Below are 18,931 nucleotides of genomic sequence, written 5' to 3' on the forward strand. Positions count from 1 at the left end.
GCAGACAGAAGGATTTTTGCATTCATATAACATTTAAAAAATACTTTCTTCCACACTGGATAATATCATTAAGTGGTCCACCCGTCCCATGACAACTATAATATGAGGCATAGGGAAACATTGTATATGAGCGTTCTACCACTTGGAGAATGTTCTTGAGATTCCCTAGATATTCATACTTTAATATTCTGTACCTTTACCTAAATTCTTAATTTTACCAATATTTTCTCTCTGTGCCAGCTTCGGAGCATAATGATTTCTCTAAATTTATTTCCTTCATTTAGTTGTTTTTTTTTTTTTAATGAATGTTTTCAGGTGTTAAGGGGTACCTTAAGAATTAGTCCTCCCCACTGGCAGCTTCAGCTTATTAGTATTTTAAAACCACATTTGCTCTTTAGCACAGACTTGGATACTTCTTCATGCAGATGAGAGAAGCAAAAAAACAAACAAAAACCTTTAATTCTATATTTATTGTTAATAAGGAACATGGAATTACTCCTTTGTTCCTAAGGCCTTCTTTCAGAATATAGCAACTTTTTAAAAGTTTTTAAACAAATTCATGTATGTTGAGATATGTATTTGTATTATCTACCTGAAAAATGTTTTTCGGAAGTATATAAATCAGCTTCCTGCATATCCCCCTCTACTCTCCCAAACCCAATTAACAGTGTTAATATGTTAACTTTTATCTGTAGGTGGGTGAAGTCACAACAAAAGAAGTCAAGCTGCCAGCAGAAATAGAAGGAAAAAAGATGGCGGTGACTCGGACCAGGATTAAGCCAGTGCCTTTATACTGCGATATTATTGGGGATGCTTTCTGGAAGGAACATCCAGAGATCCTAGATGAAGACAGCTGATCCTTTGCTTTTCAGTCCTGGCATGGTTAACCATGCAAGACCCCTAAGTTTCCTGGCAGCAGGTGGCCCTAGGATCCTTACTACCAAGAACAGTGTGCCAGGAATAACATGACTGACTGGAAAGGGACCAGGAAAAGAAGGGATGTATGGGGGTGGTTATCTTGTTCTGCTTTAAGTAGAACATTTTTTTTGCAGTATTGGAACATGGTTCCTTCTGTAGAAGTGCATTTAAAAAAAAAAATTGTGGTCCTATTTTTATAAAGCAAGAACTACTTTATGCTTTGCAGAATGAATCATTTTTACATTGTGGCATAAATCTTATAAAAACGTGTCCAGCTCTTTCCACCTATGGTATGTGATGAACCCAAACTTTACTCTCAGCCACCTGTTCTTAACTACAGAATCCACTGACCTTTAAAGCCACCTTTCTTACCCGTGTACTTTGACCTGGAGATAAGTAATGGGTTGATGGCTGCAGATGCCTCTGAATTCAGGAATTCCAGGGAGAATGAGCACTTTGTGCCAGTTACCAAGTTGGCACCTTTGGCTGAACAAATGAGTAGTAGTTTGGATGTCTTTATATGAATATTCCATAGATTGATTTTGTGGAGTTGTCAGCATGATCGTCGTCTTGCCAGGGGTATTTCCAAGGCCACTTAACCTCTTTCTAAAAAGAAAAGGAATTATGTGTATATATGAAAGAAAGAAAATGTGTGAGAATGAATGAACAAGAAGGGAGAAGCATTTACTCATTTTCTCTAGATACTTCAGTTTTAAAAGTCCCCTTCCTATTGGATTCCTGAAAAGGATTCTCAGGTAGCCTCTATGTAATCAGAACACTGGCATTTGAATTAGCACTTCCCTTGGGGTCACAAGTGGCAGGTGTCAGAGGACACCTAATGGTTCCAGCTGCAGATGGGTCAGTTCCAGCTGCAGACGGGGGAGGAAGAGCGGAGGACAGCAGCAGTAATTTCGAGAACCACCACTAGCGAGGGGTCGCCCTCAAGTGGGGGTAGGTGGTGAGAGAACTCCCATTGCCTGCTGTCCTGGTTTCATATTTCAGAGGAAAATTATTTGGCTCTAGTAGGAATTAAGAGGCAGTCTACATTTTAGTGCCTGGTCTTGCATCGCAGACTTCACAGCCACGAAGAGAATGTATTTTTGAAGGCAACGGCTGGTCTCATCCTCCGCGAATTGATACTCCATCTGTTGGAATCCTTTTTTCCCTTCATGTACTCACTGCACAGGAAGAAATATGGTGCATGTTTGGTAATTGATAAAAATCTCTGAGAAAATAAAGGTTTCAACTCCCTTGGCCTACGTTTCCACTTATTTTTCTCATACAAATACAGTGTATGAATCCAACTTTTGTATATATGTCTTTACGTAAGCCAGGATAAACATACCTTCATCACCGCGGTGGTTCACAGACTTCTACATACAAAAATTTACTTGGAATGCTTGTTTTACATTGCTCTTCCAGCACGCCCCGATGAAGATTTGAGGTTTGCTCATCTGATTTTTAACCCCAAAGGCCTCTGATGCCTATGGTGGGTGATCTGTGGCACTTTGGGCTGTAAGGCCCTCGGTATCCTGTGATAGGTCAAGTCAGGCAATAAGGTGATGTAGCTCTGGACTGGTGAATGTAACAATGGTACGTGATAAGTGGACATTAAAGTACAAACTTTCAGGACAAAACCACCCAAAGAAATGTGCTTTCTGTGGGTGCTATGTGATACAAAGGCTCAATTTTGTCATAAGATAGAGGGACAAGCATTTGTTGAATGAGCAGCAGTTTACAGCTTTGTTTTTTGTTCTCAGAAGTTTTGAGCAAAGGTATGCGTGTTTCATACTCTTGCCATAACTTAACCTGTAGCGATGGTGTTTCTCTGTTGCCACACCTATTTGTTCCAGCATATATTTCACAGTTGTATGTTAATTTTCATTGTGTTCTCTAAGGTAAAGAATGCATTCTCTTGGGCTTTGCATAGCTTAAAGAAACGTTAAGACATACACAAAAAGAACTAGTATAGAATTAACACTAGTTGATAGTTTGGTAGGGAAGTGGCAATTAGGAAAGTGATTTGTGTGGCTTGTAGGTAACTGGAAACACCTTGGCTGTGCTGGATGAGAGGGTAATACCTGGCCTTCTGTTTAGACTATCACTTTATTTTATTTTTTAAATATTTTGAAAGAGCAAGCATGAGTGGGGGAGGTGTAGAGAGAAAATCCCAAGCAGGCTCTGTGCTAACAGCAGGACTTGGTCTCACTGTGAGATCATGACCTGAGTGGAAATCAAGATTTGACACTTAACCCACTGAGCCACCCAGGCACCCCTAGACTATCATTTAATAGCAAAAAGCAAAAATGTTTTTGCTGAACAGAAGCTATAAAAACTGAAGGTTGCTGGAGGGGTTTTGGGTGGGGGATGGGCTAAATGGGCAAGGGGCATGAAGGAGGACACTTGCTGGGATGAGCACTGGGTGTTATACATAAGTCATGACTCACTAAATTCTATTCCTGAAATCATTACTACACTATATGTTAACCAACTTGGATGTAAATTAAAAGTAATAAAATAAGTACAACTGGGTCTTGGAAATCTTCCATCTTCCTTTCCTCCAAGAGCTGGATCCTGGTTTCCTCCACTTGCCTAAGAGATGCTTAGAAAATCTATGATGTAATGAATTTTCTTTAATACTAAGGTCTCTCAGGTGTTAATGTAAATTACTTTTTGCATAGGGTTTAGGAAATGGAGGACCGGGATCCATCCATCCTTCACAGCTTCGTTGTCCACTTAACCAGTACCAGCTAGGATAAAGCATTTATATGCTCTCTATGCAGTATCTCTTCATTCTTAGGACAATTCTGTGGGTTAGGTACTGTTTCTATTACATTTCAGGTGAGAATGTAAAGACCCAAAGAAGCTAAATAATTTGAGTCCAGGTAGGCTAGCCCCCAGTAAAATTTAGCATGCAAAACGGGACTCTGATTGCCCTCTTCCAGCCTCTTCCCACCAGCTCAAGCTACGAGTATACTACAGTTCCAGAGAGCAGACAAACGCCTAGCGAAGCTTGTTAAAATGCTGGTTCCAGGATCCACCCCCGGGGAATCTGGAGTATTGACAAACATCCTAAGTGATAATGATAGAAATGGGGAAACACTGCCTTCAAGCAGATGAACCTGTTACCCGAGCGCCCAGGCGGAGGCCGGCTGCTCGGCGCCGAGAGCGGACAGATGCTGCCCCCCGGTGGCCGCGCCGGCGCAGTGCAACCCCAAGCCGCGGCTGCGCAGTGCCGCCCTCTGGCGGCCCCGCTCCTTCTTCCCATCGGCCTCGGCTTGCGGGCCTTTCAAACATGGAGGAGCGGGAGCGGGGGGCGAGGTCGGCTCGCGCCGGGAGCCCCGCGCGCCCGCCCAGCCCGCGGCTGGATGTCAGCTCTGACAGCTTCGACCCGCTGCTGGCCCTGTACGCGCCCCGCTTGCCGCCCATACCCTACCCAAACGCGCCCTGCTTCAACAACCTGGCCGAGTACGAGAGCTTCCTCAGGACCGGGGTCCGGGGCGGCGGGCGCGGGCGGGCGCGGGGCGCGGCCGCGGGCTCAGGGGTGCCCGCCGCCTCTGCCGGGCCCTCGGCTAGAACCCGTCGCCGCCTGGACGCCCCGGCCCCGGACCCCGAGCGCATCCAGCGCCTCCGTCGCCTCATGGTGGCCAAGGAGGAAGGGGACGGGGCCGCCGGGGCACGCCGGCGGGGTCCGGGTCGGAGCAGGAAGGCGCCGCGCAACGTGCTCACGCGAATGCCCTGTGAGTCCGGCGGGCGCGGGCGGGCGGGGCGGGACGGGGGGGGGGGGGGGCCGAGGGCCAGGCCCGCTGCCCGGAAGGTGGCGGCCGAGGGGGCGTTTGCAGGGTGCTAGGGGTTTGGTGCGGGTCTGCGCGCCTGAGGGAGAGGGTCTTGATGAAGGTTGCAGAGATCATCCGCGGCCGTGAGGAGGTTCTCCTTGAATAATGTGGGGAAGGGGGGGCGTGGGGAAGGAAGGTCTTCTGGAGTACCGACGGGTGAGGGAGAGCGGTGGGGGCAGAGTGGGAAGGCTGTAGAGGTAACAAGGAGGGGCTCTAACGGGGTCCATGCAAGTGGCTGCAGAGGTGATGCGGGGCCCGCAACGAGGGGCTACGACCACGAGGGTGATGGGCGTCTGGAAAGGTGGTGGGGCCTGGAAAGCGGACATCACCGGGAGGAGCTGCACGCCACAGCCAGAGGGGAGGGGCACAGCCAATTTTAAGGAAAGGAGAGTGGTTAGTGGGACTGGCGATGACGGGATGGAGTGTGAGGAGATCTGTCCCTGCAGTTAGAACAGGGGACATAATTTCATAACGCCTGCACACTAAGTGGCACTCCTCCTGGGGTCGTAGGAGAAGGGCTGTGCGGTCTTGAAACACGTATGTTCGCGTTCCCAAGTCACAAGTGCTGGAATGCAGCAGGCACCAGTGCCACTAAAATACAGACACTGTTTCACCGCCACCCTGCCGGGATGGGTGCAGGACTGGGTCTGTCAGGCTCCTGTTACCATATGCGCAAGTTATTTTAAGTTCTGAAGGTGTGAATGGCACAAGGGAATCTCTTGGAGCCTAATAGATCCTTGGAGATCTGTAAACAGCAAGGCTGCTAATGTGTGAGTTAGGTCTTCCACCAGTGGAATGAAAACAAGCCAGGGTTATGTCTTCTGTCATCTGGCAAGCAGTTCTCACATCTGCCAGGGAAGACAATGACCTAGTTAGCCATTCAAAGCATCTGTATCCTGATAGCTAAATTGTAACATTTTTAAATCACTGGCTTTGGAGTGGAAGGTTGTGTTAAGCGAGTTGTTTCATTCCTAGAAATGTGTTTGTAAAGAGAGAAACATCCTGAAAAGCTGTGTGCTGTTAGCTGGGTCTTGGTCAGATCATTTCCTGTGACAGTGCTAGAGCATTCTTGGCCAAGCCAGGGTGCATCCCAGCCTGCTTCCCCAACGATAACACAAAGACAGAGTGTGCATGTAGCTAAAATAAGAGTAGCTGCGGACCTTGTTTTGCCACTATCAGATCTTTGAAATGCTCTCCAACTCTCAGATTGTAACATTTATTTCCGTTTTGCCAGTTGTGGCTTTGCTACTGATATTGTCAAAGAAAAGACATACTTCTGTATGGCGAGTGGTTTTGGCTTTACCTACGGAGTACTCTGTTATATTAGTATGACAGAGCATGAAAACCAGCTTTGTTGGCTTTCCACAATTAAATATGTGCCTGCAATCAAGATCTCAGAGTGTGCCGTAGGCACTGAAAATTTTTATCACTCCACTGGAAACGGTTGGGTGTACATGATAGAGATGGGTAGACGTGACAAAGAACTGATGAGCTTCAGAAAGCAAGAAAAGTACAGAAGCGTGGGTAAGATTAAGTTTATTCAGACAGAGTTCCTATAAAAGGTTGTCTTCAGGTCTTGAAGTGAATTTAAAGAAGGGCATGGTTAGGGATGACAGTAATTATTTAAAAGTTAGGCTATTGAAGTATAATTTGTATGCGGCAAAATTCACCATTTTAAAGTGAGTTTTGACAAATGTGTAGTCATGAAATCACCATCACAATAAGGATACAGAACAAATCCATCATCCCAAACAGTCCCTTTTTAAGTCAGGAGATAATTTTATTGTTGCTAATTATGGCTACAGTTATTTAGTGGGCGAGTGCTGTGCAGTTTGCGAAGCCCTGTAGATGCTTCGTATCTTACTTTACCCTTAGATACTACTTTTTAAGTGAGGCTTGTTGAGCATCACTGCTTGCCCAAGATTACATAGCTAGTTAGCTTGCAACTCGGTTTGTCCAACTCCAGGGCCTACGTGCCAGGGCCATCATGCTAATCTCAAGTGAGGGAACAGGGGAGTACATTCTCATGTTTCTCTGCTTACTTCTTTTGGTGGGTGGAGAGTACCACATAAGTGAGGCAGACGGTGTGTGTCTAGAACAATGAGAATGGAATCTGGGTCCAGAGAAGGATGTATTAAAACATTTTGAAGACCAAAGGGTTTCTCTCTGACTTTGTTATGATAGATAGTGGGGACCATGGTGTATATTCTTAAGTAAACGGCAATGTTTCTCATAGTTTAATTTCTAGTAGTAAAATGTATTTGGTGGGGGACGGTGTATAGACCACAGATGCAGGGGTTCGACTGCTGGCTTTTTTAGTTTTGAACATGAATACTAGCTCCTCCACTTTCTCGCTGTTTTACGGAGGCAAGTCACTTAAACTCTTTGGGGCCTCAGTTAGCTAATCCATTCAAAGCGTTTACCACAGTAGTACATGGGGAAATTCTCAGTGATTGTTAAATGTCCCTGTGATTGTTGTAGGTTGTTGTGGTGGTTATTATTGTTTTAGGCTGTCATAATTAAAAGCTCCAGGGCAGGATGTATGTATAACCTACCCGAATTGGGTGTTGACTCAGCTGTTTACTACATAAGTAACCTTGAAAAACTAATTCAAATGAACATTTCTGAGCCTCGTTTTTCTCATCTAAAAAGTAGGGCAAAATAATAGTGCCTGCGTGTTAAAGTTGTGAGGATTAAATAACATACATAAAGTTAACCTTACCCCAGGGCCTGGCTCATAGGGAGTGCTCAGTGATTGGTGATGATGATGGCTAGGGAGGATGGGAGTGAGGGGACCTCGGAGGCTGTTGTAGTGAACCAACCGTCCCATAAGACTCTGGGCTGTATTGGTTGTGGGAAAAGAAAGGAAAGGACAGGTCATACTTATTGAGAATCCATTGTCTGAGCCTAGTGTGGCCACAAGTAGGGAGAAGAATAGAGTTTAAAATGACTGGGATTTAGGGGCGCCTGGGTGGCTCAGTCGGTTAAGCGTCCAACTTTGCCTCAAGTCATGATCTCACAGCTTGTGGGTTCGAGCCCCTTGTCGGGCTCTGGGCTGACAGCTCAGAGCCTGGAACCTGCTTCGGATTTTATGTCTCCCTCTGTCTCTCTCTTTGCCTCTCCCTAGCTCTCACTGTCTCTCTCTCAAAAATAAGTAAACATTTAAAAAAAAAAAAAAACTTAAAAAAAATGACTGGGACTTAGAAGGTTGAGGCCTAAGAATAGTAGCAGTGGAGAAGGAGATCTGGAAGAATAACTTCAAAGATAAGGCATATATATCTTTTTGTTGTTGTATTAAATTTTAGAAGCTTGGTTCATATTTGGAGTTTGTTAGAGAGACTGCTGGAAAGAGATTCAGAGTGTGCGTTCCGATTCAGAATTTTTGCCTTGGTAGTTTGCTCTGATAGGTGGTGCTAGTAATGTATTTTTGATCACACAGGAGTGAAGTGCTCCCTGGAATTATACCTTATTAATAAATCTTTGGAAGAAAAATCAAGGGAAGAGTACAGATATGAGAGTTGAAAGACCTGAGTTTGTCATTTGTTTGGCTAGAATAAGAAACTGTTGTTAAGATATGTGCTTGTCTTTTTTCTCTTATGTGGGGGTTCAGGGGTAAAAGTCATACCTGTCTATTTTTTTACAAGTTAGGAAAAGAGTGGTCTTTCCACTGTTTGTGGAAACACATATGGGGACGGGGGAAGCAGTGAATGTGTGTAGGCAAAGAAACTAATCCAGGTTTCTAAAATATTGAATTATAGAGACTTATTCTCAAATGAATCTAGAAGTTAACTAGTCTAACCTCATTTTACAAATGAGGAAAGTCAGACTTGTAGAGAAAAAGTTACTCAAACATTCAAGGAATTTTAAAATATTGCTACAGGTAAGGTAGATGATGAGGCCAGACCAAAACTCTCACATTCCTTTCCAGAGCCTCTGTCTCTGCCACATTGCCTTCAACTGTGCCTTCTTGCTGAATCTTCAATCTGACATAAGCTCCTACTTCTCATTGGCTAGGTCACTTTCTTCAGAGTATTTTCTTTTATTAATTTATCACTGCCATGATGTATAAGCTGACCCATGAGTGAGGGATAAAGAGGTCAGGAGTAACCAGCTTAGTTATCCAAACTGAAGGGCAGGACTCTTGTTCTCTTTCATACTACTAGAAACAAAACAGAGATTTTGTGTTTACTATTGATGGCAAGAATCAATCTCCAAAGAATTATGCCTTGCAAACTTGGGAGGGAAAGACAAAGACTATGTGTGAGTGTGAGTGTAAGTGTGTGATTGGACATGTGGTTTTCTTTTGGGAGGTTTTACATATATCGTATAGCCATCATATTGTGAAGGCTAAGTTAACATGAAGTAATAAAAATAAAATTCATCCCTCTTCACAAGCCCTGAGAAAGAGAATCCATCATCATAAAGGCTGCAATTTATAGTTCCAGCATTCTTCCCATGAATCGTCATTCTCTTTTTACGTGATGCTTATCTGCAATGTCCTACAAGCCTAATGCCCAGCAGGTGCCTTTCTGTCAACAGGCTTGGACTGAAACCAGGTCTCTTCCGTCTAGTGTAAAGATGGTGTCCATTGAAACACTAGTGGCTCCAGAGAGCTTGTCCATGGAGTATCTCAGATGGGGGCCAAAAGTCCATTCTCTCGTTAGAGGACTGCACGTGTTTAAGGGCAGATGTGTTACATGGTTTGTTTCCTTTAAACATATGAACAAGATTTTTAGTTTTTTGAAGAGTCAAGCTGGATATGTGGTTCATGAGAATTATCTTTTAAAAAGTTGTCTTAACCAGGCACAGAACTGAGAAGAATTTTGCTGCTGATGTGTACATTTAATGTGGGGCCCCCCCCAAATGTTTTTAAATAATGGTACATCTTAGAATCAATGACATCATAGAACATGGGATATACAATTAGTGAAACATTCGGGTGACAGCCATATGTATGTTTTATCCTCATCCTGGTGGAATCTTGTCTTACTTCAGTGTGTTGCCCATACTAACCATGCTGCCCATTGGGCCTTCTCATTTCCATAGTGAGGTTGCCACTGCACCATGTTGCCTGGTGTTGCTGGAGATGGTTGGCTGGTCTTGGTTGCTAATTCTGAGAATGAAGGCAGATGTTTACATTATGCTGTCTGCTCTTGTCTTGTTTCAGTGCACGAAGGCAGCCCTCTGGGTGAGCTCCATCGTTGTATCCGGGAGGGGGTGAAGGTGAACGTTCACATTCGCACTTTCAAGGGTCTTCGTGGCGTCTGTACAGGCTTCCTCGTCGCATTTGACAAGTTCTGGAATATGGTAATTAAGCCTTTCTCAAAGGGCTGGAGAGCTCCTAAGGATTAAATCTTTTATATGTCTAAACGACCTGAGTAATTTTATTTAGGAAAACCTATAAAATGACTTCCTAGAAGAACTAGAATTTTTGCATTCTCTTGATCAACAATAAAAAAAGTTCTTTTTACTGCTTCCTTTTCTTTAAGGCATTGGCTTTCAGCCAAGGCAATTAAAAAAAAATTTTTTTAATGCTTATTTATTTTTGAGAGAGAGATAGTGTGAGTGGGGGAGGGGCAGAGAGAGGGGTACAGAGACCTGAAGTGGGCTCTGTGCTGACAGCAGAGAGCCCGACACAGGGCTCAAACCCACAAACCATGAGATCATGACCTGAGCCGAAGTCAGATGCTTAACCGACTGAGCCACCGAGGCGCCCCTCAAGCAGGGCAGTTTTGCCCTTCTTTCCCTCCTAGGGACATTTGGCACTGTCTGGGTACGTGTTTTTAATTGTCACAACCATGGCATGGAGTATTACTGGTATCTAATGGGTAGCATCCAGAGGTGCTGCAGCATATCCTACAATACAAAAAATAGCCCCCCCAGCAGCAAACCATTCTCTGGTCCCAAATGTCATTTGTGCTTAAGGAATAAGGATGTATTTTATCTGTTTAGTAATTCTATGTCAATTTCCTACTAACCATTCTTTCATTCATTTCAAAATATTTATTGATTTTCCACTTTGGCTGGTACTTTAACACAGTGCTAGGTACAGAAATTTTAGAAAGGAACTTTCACTTTATAGCATTTGGGAAGATAGATAAAGATAGAAGGGAAGCAGACATACTAATAAGCAAGGCACTTTGCATGGTGTTTCCTTATGGAGTACATGCGCCCCCACACTCCTAGAGGCTTACTGTCTGTTTACCAGACATTCGTAGGAGGGAAGAGATAGATTATGGCACAATTATACTATGAGACAAGCAATTAAAATAGGAACCACCAGGCTTTTCATATGGTCTTCTACCTCTAACTTTTCTTTTTCCTGTGTTTTATCTTCCTCCATGCATTCTCCTGGATGAGTATAATAGTTGCTGACTATTTATTAAGTACTTCCTATTTGCTGTGCAGTGTACTAAGGATTTATAATATAGTATCTCAGTGAACAAGGTCTGTTACTGTTCCATTTTACAAATGAAGAAATTGAGGCTAGAGATATTGAATGATTGGCCCAGATCACACTGTTAGTAAGTGGAAGTACTAGAACGTTGTCCCAGGTCTTTCTGACTCCTAACACCATCTTTTCAACCACTGTGGAATCAGAAGACCTGGATTTGAATCCTAGCTTTACCACTTGGTAGCTCTGTGACTCTGAGCAAGATGGTTTCTCTGAGGCCACTTTTCTTATCTCTAAAATGTAGGAAAAACTACTTTACTATTATAATTTCACCTTTGAAGGAAAAGTTTTTAAGAGAACATCTTTGATGACCGGCATGATAATAATACCGTCAGCTTATATTTGTAGGGTGAGTCACACTTTTCAAACTGAATTCTCATACCTGAGCTCATTTGGCCCTACATAGCTGTCCTCTGAGGTCCATCTCTCAAAGACAGGAATTCCCCAACAGTTCTGTATGGAACCCTGGTTAATACCTGTTCATTGCTGTCGTAAGACCTAAATCTGATGAGGGAAAAGAAGCAGAATAGTGTTTCTCAAAGTATGATCTAAGGGCATCCTACATCAGAATCATGGAATTTCTGGTTAAAACAGAAAATTCCTTGGCTTCATCCCAGACCTACTAAATCAGAATATCTAGGAAGTGGCCTTGGATTTATATTTTAATAAGCCTCTTAGATACATATGCACACTGAAATTTAAAAACCTCTACCATGCATTTGTAAAGGCCCCTTACCATAGAAGAAACCTATCTTATATGGTGGTAGCAGCTTGGAAATCTTACTCGGAGGGCTCCAGGTATTACCGTTTTCTCCTGCCCAAGAGCTCAGTCACTTGTTAAGTTTAGTTCTGCTAAGTTAGATGTTTATTCTCCTTTTTATTTATTTTTTTAAAACTTATGTTCCACCCGTAGGAGGATTTTTTTTTTTAATTTTTTCTTCTTAATGTTTATTTATTATTGAGAGACAAAGAGAGACAGAGCATGAGCATGGGAGGGGCCACAGAATCTGAAGCAGGCTCCAGGCTCTGAGCTGTCAGCACAGAGCCCAATGCGGGCTTCAAACTCACAAACGGCGAGATCGTGACCTGAGCCAAAGTCGGACGCTCAACCGACTGAGCCACCCAGGCACCCCAATGTTTATTCTCCTTTTTAAAATGTTTTTTCTAGGGGCGCCTGGGTGGCGCAGTCGGTTAAGCGTCCGACTTCAGCCAGGTCACGATCTCGCGGTCTGTGAGTTCGAGCCCCGCGTCAGGCTCTGGGCTGATGGCTCAGAGCCTGGAGCCTGTTTCCGATTCTGTGTCTCCCTCTCTCTCTGCCCCTCCCCCGTTCATGCTCTGTCTCTCTCTGTCCTAAAAATAAATAAACGTTGAAAAAAAAAATTAAAAAAAATAAAAAATAAAAAATAAAATGTTTTTTCTAGAAGCTGTAAAAATAATATTTTTAATTCTGCCTTATCTTTTTTTCCCTTTGGGCTGTTTCTCTAGGCACTTACCGATGTGGATGAGACCTACCGAAAACCTGTTCTAGGCAAAGCGTATGAACGGGATTCTTCATTGACTCTTACTAGGGTAGGCAGTTTACCCTGGCTTCCTGAGTACCCAGCATGCTTTCAATCTTAGACATTGAGATCACTGAGCCCGGTGACCAGGTTTTCTTGGGGAGAGAGCTCAGTTGCTGTCCACTCTGTATGCCCGGACCAGGTTCTTCATTAGTCTCTTCTCACGCATTCAGCTAATCACAAATGAGTCTGTGCTTCTGGCCTGCACGTTATTTGAGCAGCAAGTTACCTCTTATAAGCCTTAAAAGTCTTTCCATTTTATACCAGAAAAAAGCAGGTGCCTTTTCTCTTGACGTATTTATTGATTTACCCGAATTATGGCTAAACACAGAAAAACTCACTGCTTTTTAAAAATTACAAAGTGAGAAGTCCATAAAACCTAATTCATGAGTATGGTGTTTTTTCTGTATATTCAAAGAAGGATGTTGACGGCTAAAGAGAAGGCTGATATTTATCATTACTTTCCTTCTAGCTATTTGATCGCCTAAAACTTCAGGATTCCTCCAAAAAGGACGCAGATTCCAAGTCTGCAGTTGAAGATTCCACTCTGTCCAGATACTCCCAGACATCCACTTGGAAGGTAGCTTCGGTGTGGGGACGAGGAGACACTGACCGGGGCTCACGCAGGCGTTCCCGCTCCGTCCCTTCTTCCCTGCAGGCGTCTGCAAGGGAGGAGTCCAGGTCAGAGATGTCAGGGAGGACTACACGGACAGAAGGGTCAAGTGCAGGAGGTACCTTTTCCAGGGCTACCACCCTTTCCAGGGGTCAGCCCCGTAAGAAAAAGCGAAAGCCCAAAGTGGATTACCAGCAGGTATTCACTCGACACATAAATCAGATTTTCATTCGAGGCGAGAATGTCCTGCTGGTTCATCTTGCACAGTGACCAGCTTGGCATCTCTTGAGCTTTGGTTCTTAGAAATAAAATGCATGAACCGCTGCTATGCTGTATCCTAGTATCCCAGTGAAACTCTGAGTTGGAATGATTCCCTCTGGTCCTGCATGTGCAGAGCATAGAGCCAGGCTTGGGCCCTCTGGAAGATGAGCTCCCTCAAGCGGACACAGGCCTTAGGAAGGTGGGGGTTTGCGTTAATATCAAGGCAAAAGCTGTACAGAGGAAATATGCATCCAGTTTGGTGTCATGGTTGACTTTAGACACTCCAACCAAATATCAGATCTTCCATTTGAATTAGGAGTCATGGTATGAATTAAATTCATCCCACAGGCACAATAAGGATGGGAATAAAAAAACACCTCAAAAAATGCTCTCATTTCTAAAAGCTAGTGCCCTGAGTACTCATGAATTTGATTCTAAGAGTAGTAACATAAATTGCCCTGTAGCCCTGCACCCACAACTTGTAACTGACCTTTGAATTTTGCTCTACACCATTCTCTCTCTTTATCAAGAAATGTAATTTATTACCTTTGAATATCTGCAAAACTAAGAAAGAAAGCCACTAACTTATGTAAACTTTGGATAGTTGGTATGCTTAGAGCAGCCAACAATGAATACTCTGTTGTTATCCCTCTCCTTAGTATGTAAAGGGATAATATGGGAATTCATCAGTCTTCCCCACTTACCAGAGGTAGCTTCTGAGAATGGCATGCCACATGGGACTATAAGATGCTCATGAGGTGGCTTCTTGGCCTTTTCTCTCATTTGTGTGGCATGGTGTAGTGCATGTACCCACTGTATTGCCCTTCTGTATGTAGTGTGAACTGTCCTGTGAGCTTTATGGCAGGAGATTGTGACCTACATATCTGGCTTCAAAGAGTTCTGCATGGACTCAGTAATACATATGCATCACATGGTTGGGAGCTTCCTTTCTGGGGAGGGCTGGCCCATGTAGACTAACTTTCAGAATGGTTTTTCCACGAAGTAGGAGTGATAGTTTTATTTCCTCAAGTCACGCCAACGAGGTTCTCACAAAGTACAGTGGGTGGCATCTATAAGGAACACTTTACTTACTGCCTGGCTTGAGTAATGGGAGCACTGTAGTACTCTCTAATACTTCTACTTGAATCATATTATATGCTTTTTCAATCACCAGTACAGAATAGGCTACATCTTGACGCAGACTGTTAGGCAATATTGATTTTTTGTTTTGTTAGTTTATATTTGGTTTTATTTTATATAACTTACATTCAAAGTGAGAATAAGAAGTAGCTAACTAGTTAAAATGCTTGAAAAAAAAATTCCCTGCTGCATTTTTTGTGTAACTTAGATAAGCCTTCTGAGAAGCAGGGTGAATAATGTTTAGGGAGTTAGGGCACCTGGTCCTTCTGCTAGCTGGGCCACTGGGCCAATGAAAGGAGAGCAGATTTAACTCCTCTGTGCCTCAGTTTTTCCCATCAGACACCTACCTCACCGGGGCACTGAGACAGAGAATTTTAGGAAGGCATTTTAAAGTCTCTAAACATGTTTAAGTGCCATGAGTAATTTTTACTAACTATATTTCATAGCTCGATAAGAGTTCTATGTCTTATGAGCAAGGTAGGTGCTACATAAGAAAGTCATCTCTGTGGCTGTTGTAATTTTGAACTTGTCATCAGAAGGCAGTGATATCTTCAGGAACTATTTTCCATATTCCATTCCTTCCTCCTAAAGGACAATGGAAATTCTCAGAAGAATATCCTCAGTAAAAGAAGAGTAACGTTTCTTTGCTGCTTCCCCCACAAATGCCAGCCCCAATCCTTTTCTGATCATCAGAAAAAATTCCCCTGAACTTTTCAAGAGGTTTATGTGATAGTACCAAAGGGAGATGCACATCTAAAAATGACACATCCCCAAAGGGGAATCTGTGGAAGATGCTTCGTTTCGTTTACTTGTTTTTATTTTAAGATGCATTTTAAATATACTCTTTAGAGCCAGATCAGATGCAGTAAGCATTTAGAGAGGTTCCATGTTATAAAGTCAAGCAATTGTCTTTGGAATCTGCTAATCTAAATTATCTTCTAAATAGTATGTCTAATAAAATCTCAGTTCCCCAATTAATAGTTATCTTGTTTAATCATCAGACACCCCTGCCTCTGCATCTTTACCAGTCTCTCCTGTTAGATGTCCTCATCTGTCTACCCTTCTGTCCTCAGCTAGAAGCTGCAATAGATACCAGGTTTTCCCAGTAAAGTAAAAGTTTGGTATCAAAAGGAATATATCACTTTGCATTCATTCTAGTGCCTGACTAAATCTAACGTGATTTGTTTTAAACACATGCTGAGTTTTCATGTTTGTATATAATTTTCATATATCCAGATAAGGATTGGTTTACTGCTTTTCTGTCCAATATAATAATTCTGGCTCTGAAAATAATCTTAAATCCATGTGATCAGTCTAATGTGCCCATTGGCCCCCATTTATCGGTTCAGTTTTGGACAGTGATTCACATTTAGTAAATGTGCTGTATTGTATAAAGCATGCCAGTGTTTTATAGGGAAGTCATTTTTTTTTAATTACTGCCTTTTCTTTATTATTGTAGAAATATTTCAAAAGGAAAAAAAAATTGGTCCTAAGAATGTGTGTGCTGCTCAAAATATGTCATCATCTAGGACATTATAATAAGTTGCTATGAAAATAACTGAAGTCTTCCTCAGGACAAAGAAAGAAAAAGAGAAAGTAACAGCCAGAATGGTAGAGTTCTGGAGGCCCCCATGAGCTTACCTGAGGGGTCCCTATGTTGCAGAAATGCAGCAAAATCTGGTTTCTAGTATTCTCCAGGGATTTGGGCTTAGGACAGTTGGTAGGAATAGTACTTATTTTTGAACATCCAACTTATGTTCTTCAAAGTAATCTCTAGACATGGGAATCCGTTCCGAAGACAGTTCATGGGACACACCTCTTCTCCAGAGCACCAGATTTGTTAGATAACAAGGCATCAAGCAATGGAACATGGGTTTCACACCCAGAACGATTTCATGTGCTGTTCTTCATACATAGAGGTGATTCTGTGATTCTACAACCAGGAGAATGTGCATTTTAGGTTGTTGGTGCTAGTACTTGGGAAGCGTTTATGCTTCATTTCAGAGACTATCTTATGATGGTGGGTCATTTGTGTGATGGTTAGCCAGTGTTAGCAGTGTCTAAGACAGATGGCTTTAGACCATTTGGTACCTTGCTGTCTGTGCATGGTGCATATCAAGTTAGAAAGCCTAGAAACCATTAGCATTAAAGTCTAGGTGCATCAGAATCCTTGGTTTGAGCTGTTACTGGATCAGAAGGGACTTGTTTATCCTTGTGGTAAAAAGTCCAGGAGTACCTTAAGAGGTTGTGAAGACATGAACTATGGGCTCTCTTTACTCCTCAGAAGCCTCACAGAAATCTAGTTATACCACTTTACCCCTTGAGAGAAAAACAGAAACCTAACTTGATGCAGAGGAGTTTTTTGGATTTCTTTTTGCACTATCCTCATAGCTGCTGACATGGGCAAAATCATGAAATAGAATTGATTCTGTAAATTTTCTCTAATTTTTGCCTTTAGGAATAATTAAAATTATTCAAAGACAGCTGTCTGTCACTGGTGCTGCCCCAAAACTTTCCCATCTTTTATGTATTTTTTATGAATGAAATAGTCGCTGTGGGAAGTCCAAGGTTCACGTAAGAGTATCATGGCATAAATATAATGGTTTAGCAACTGTTTTGATTTTTTTTTTCCTGTGCCAGATATAGAATACAGTCAATCCCTTTCCAGTAGCTTCTGTTCATCAGCCTATGTTTTCCTGGGCAGTAACTCCCAGAAGGCTTTTCTTAGTGATTATAAAGGAAGAAAATCTTATCTGGGCTTATGTTGCAAAGGTGGGTGGTCTGTCACTACTTTCTGGCAAATTGAGTTGATGGATTTTATATAAGCCTTTGGGATGCCTGTCACAGTTTCCTGGGCTCTGAGGAAGGGTTGCGCCTTTTTTACTTTCAGTGTTTTGAGTATTTTTCAAATGTTTGTAAGTTCTCTTGTGCCCCTCTAATAAAAATGAAAGCTATCTGTCAAGGAATGGCTTTGCATGGTTCAGAGATCTAGGGGAAAAGAAATAAGTACACCTGAGACCTTCAGTTGGTCTTTTATTTATTTAGAATAAAAAGTAGTTTGATAAGCTACCAGAGTTAGTGTTGCTTTAAAAACACTCTCTGAAAAGATGGCAACTGTCCCTCAGGAAAGCTATAAAAGCTATTCCCAATACATTGCAATTGCTTTTGATTTTTACTCCTTTGGAGCAAATGTCTGATGTTATATCTGATGTTATGTTTTTAGAGCTGTGGGGGAAAAATGTCTAAACAATTTTAGGGTGTATTATTTAAATGATTATCTGGCTAATTATGTGTGAGCTAGGTTCTAGGGCAGCTGTCCAGTTCTTTTTCTGTTGTCCTGACACTAACACAGATAGCAAGCGATGTCTTGAAAAGTGATCTGCTTATTTCATACTGACATCTAAAGACATTAGCCTTCTGTTTGGCAACCCTGGGGATACCCCTCTGCACCGTGACTTATTAATGGTTTTTTAGGCAAGGCTAAACCTGGTGACCCTCTGTATTTATAGTTTCACTATTCATATATAAGCTGCTAAAAGAAAAACCATAACTTCTCATCTTGTCTTGAAATTACTCTTAATTGTGAAGTTCACCTAAATTCTTCATGTTTATGGAGGATTGCTGCTAGTAACGTCAGTTTGCAGTGTTCTGCTGTAGGTATGTGTCACATGGGAGTCTGGAAACTGTAATAAATATGATTGTGTTAATGTACTGACTGCTTTGTTTCTGCTGATTTTGAGGGGCGGTGGAGGGGAGGAGGCAGGGGAGTCTATTACCAGGTGACGATACTGACCTAGAAAGTGAAAGCATCCCAAGCCATCTCATTGTTATAACCTTGTGCCTTTTCTTCACCAAAGCACACATATCTACATCAACTATCCTTGAGGTGGCTTTGGTCTTCCATGTTTATTAGAAGTTTATGCTTAGAGGGGCGCCTGGGTGGCGCAGTCGGTTAAGCGTCCAACTTCAGCCAGGTCACGATCTTGCGGTCCGTGAGTTCGAGCCCCGCGTCAGGCTCTGGGCTAATGGCTCAGAGCCTGGAGCCTGTTTCTGATTCTCTGTCTCCCTCTCTCTCTGACCCTCCCCCGTTCATGCTCTGTCTCACCCTGTCCCAAAAATAAATAAACGTTGAAAAAAAAAATTAAAAAAA

At 42.7% G+C, this 18,931-nt stretch overlaps 2 protein-coding genes across 8 annotated transcripts in view; both read left to right on the forward strand.

Annotated features, from left to right (window-relative positions):
- Positions 1 to 2,173, forward strand: part of THG1L (tRNA-histidine guanylyltransferase 1 like) — a 35,453-nt gene extending 33,280 nt beyond the window's left edge. For all 6 annotated transcript variants that reach the window (XM_040443331.1, XM_040443323.1, XM_040443316.1 and 3 more), the window contains one exon: positions 696 to 2,173. In XM_040443331.1, the coding sequence (XP_040299265.1) occupies positions 696 to 857 (162 nt within the window). In that variant the 3' untranslated portion in view covers positions 858 to 2,173. The remainder of the gene's footprint in view (positions 1 to 695) is intronic.
- Positions 2,174 to 4,172: 1,999 nt separating this feature from the next.
- LSM11 (LSM11, U7 small nuclear RNA associated) lies at positions 4,173 to 18,492 on the forward strand. 2 transcript variants are annotated; one of them, XM_040443365.1, is made up of 4 exons: positions 4,176 to 4,658; positions 9,922 to 10,061; positions 12,694 to 12,777; positions 13,240 to 18,492. In XM_040443365.1, exons 1-4 carry the CDS (start codon positions 4,214 to 4,216, stop codon positions 13,648 to 13,650), a joined length of 1,080 nt encoding a protein of 359 aa, XP_040299299.1. In that variant the 5' UTR covers positions 4,176 to 4,213; the 3' UTR covers positions 13,651 to 18,492. The 2 variants fall into 2 exon arrangements, with proteins under 2 accessions (XP_040299308.1, XP_040299299.1); XM_040443374.1 differs by lacking the exon at positions 12,694 to 12,777 and having other exon boundaries at positions 4,173 to 4,658.
- The last annotated feature ends 439 nt before the right edge of the window (positions 18,493 to 18,931 follow it).

This window comes from Herpailurus yagouaroundi, unplaced genomic scaffold (assembly GCF_014898765.1).
Source record: "Herpailurus yagouaroundi ecotype Mexico unplaced genomic scaffold, PumYag 29, whole genome shotgun sequence".
Classification (NCBI taxonomy): Eukaryota; Metazoa; Chordata; class Mammalia; order Carnivora; family Felidae; genus Herpailurus; species Herpailurus yagouaroundi.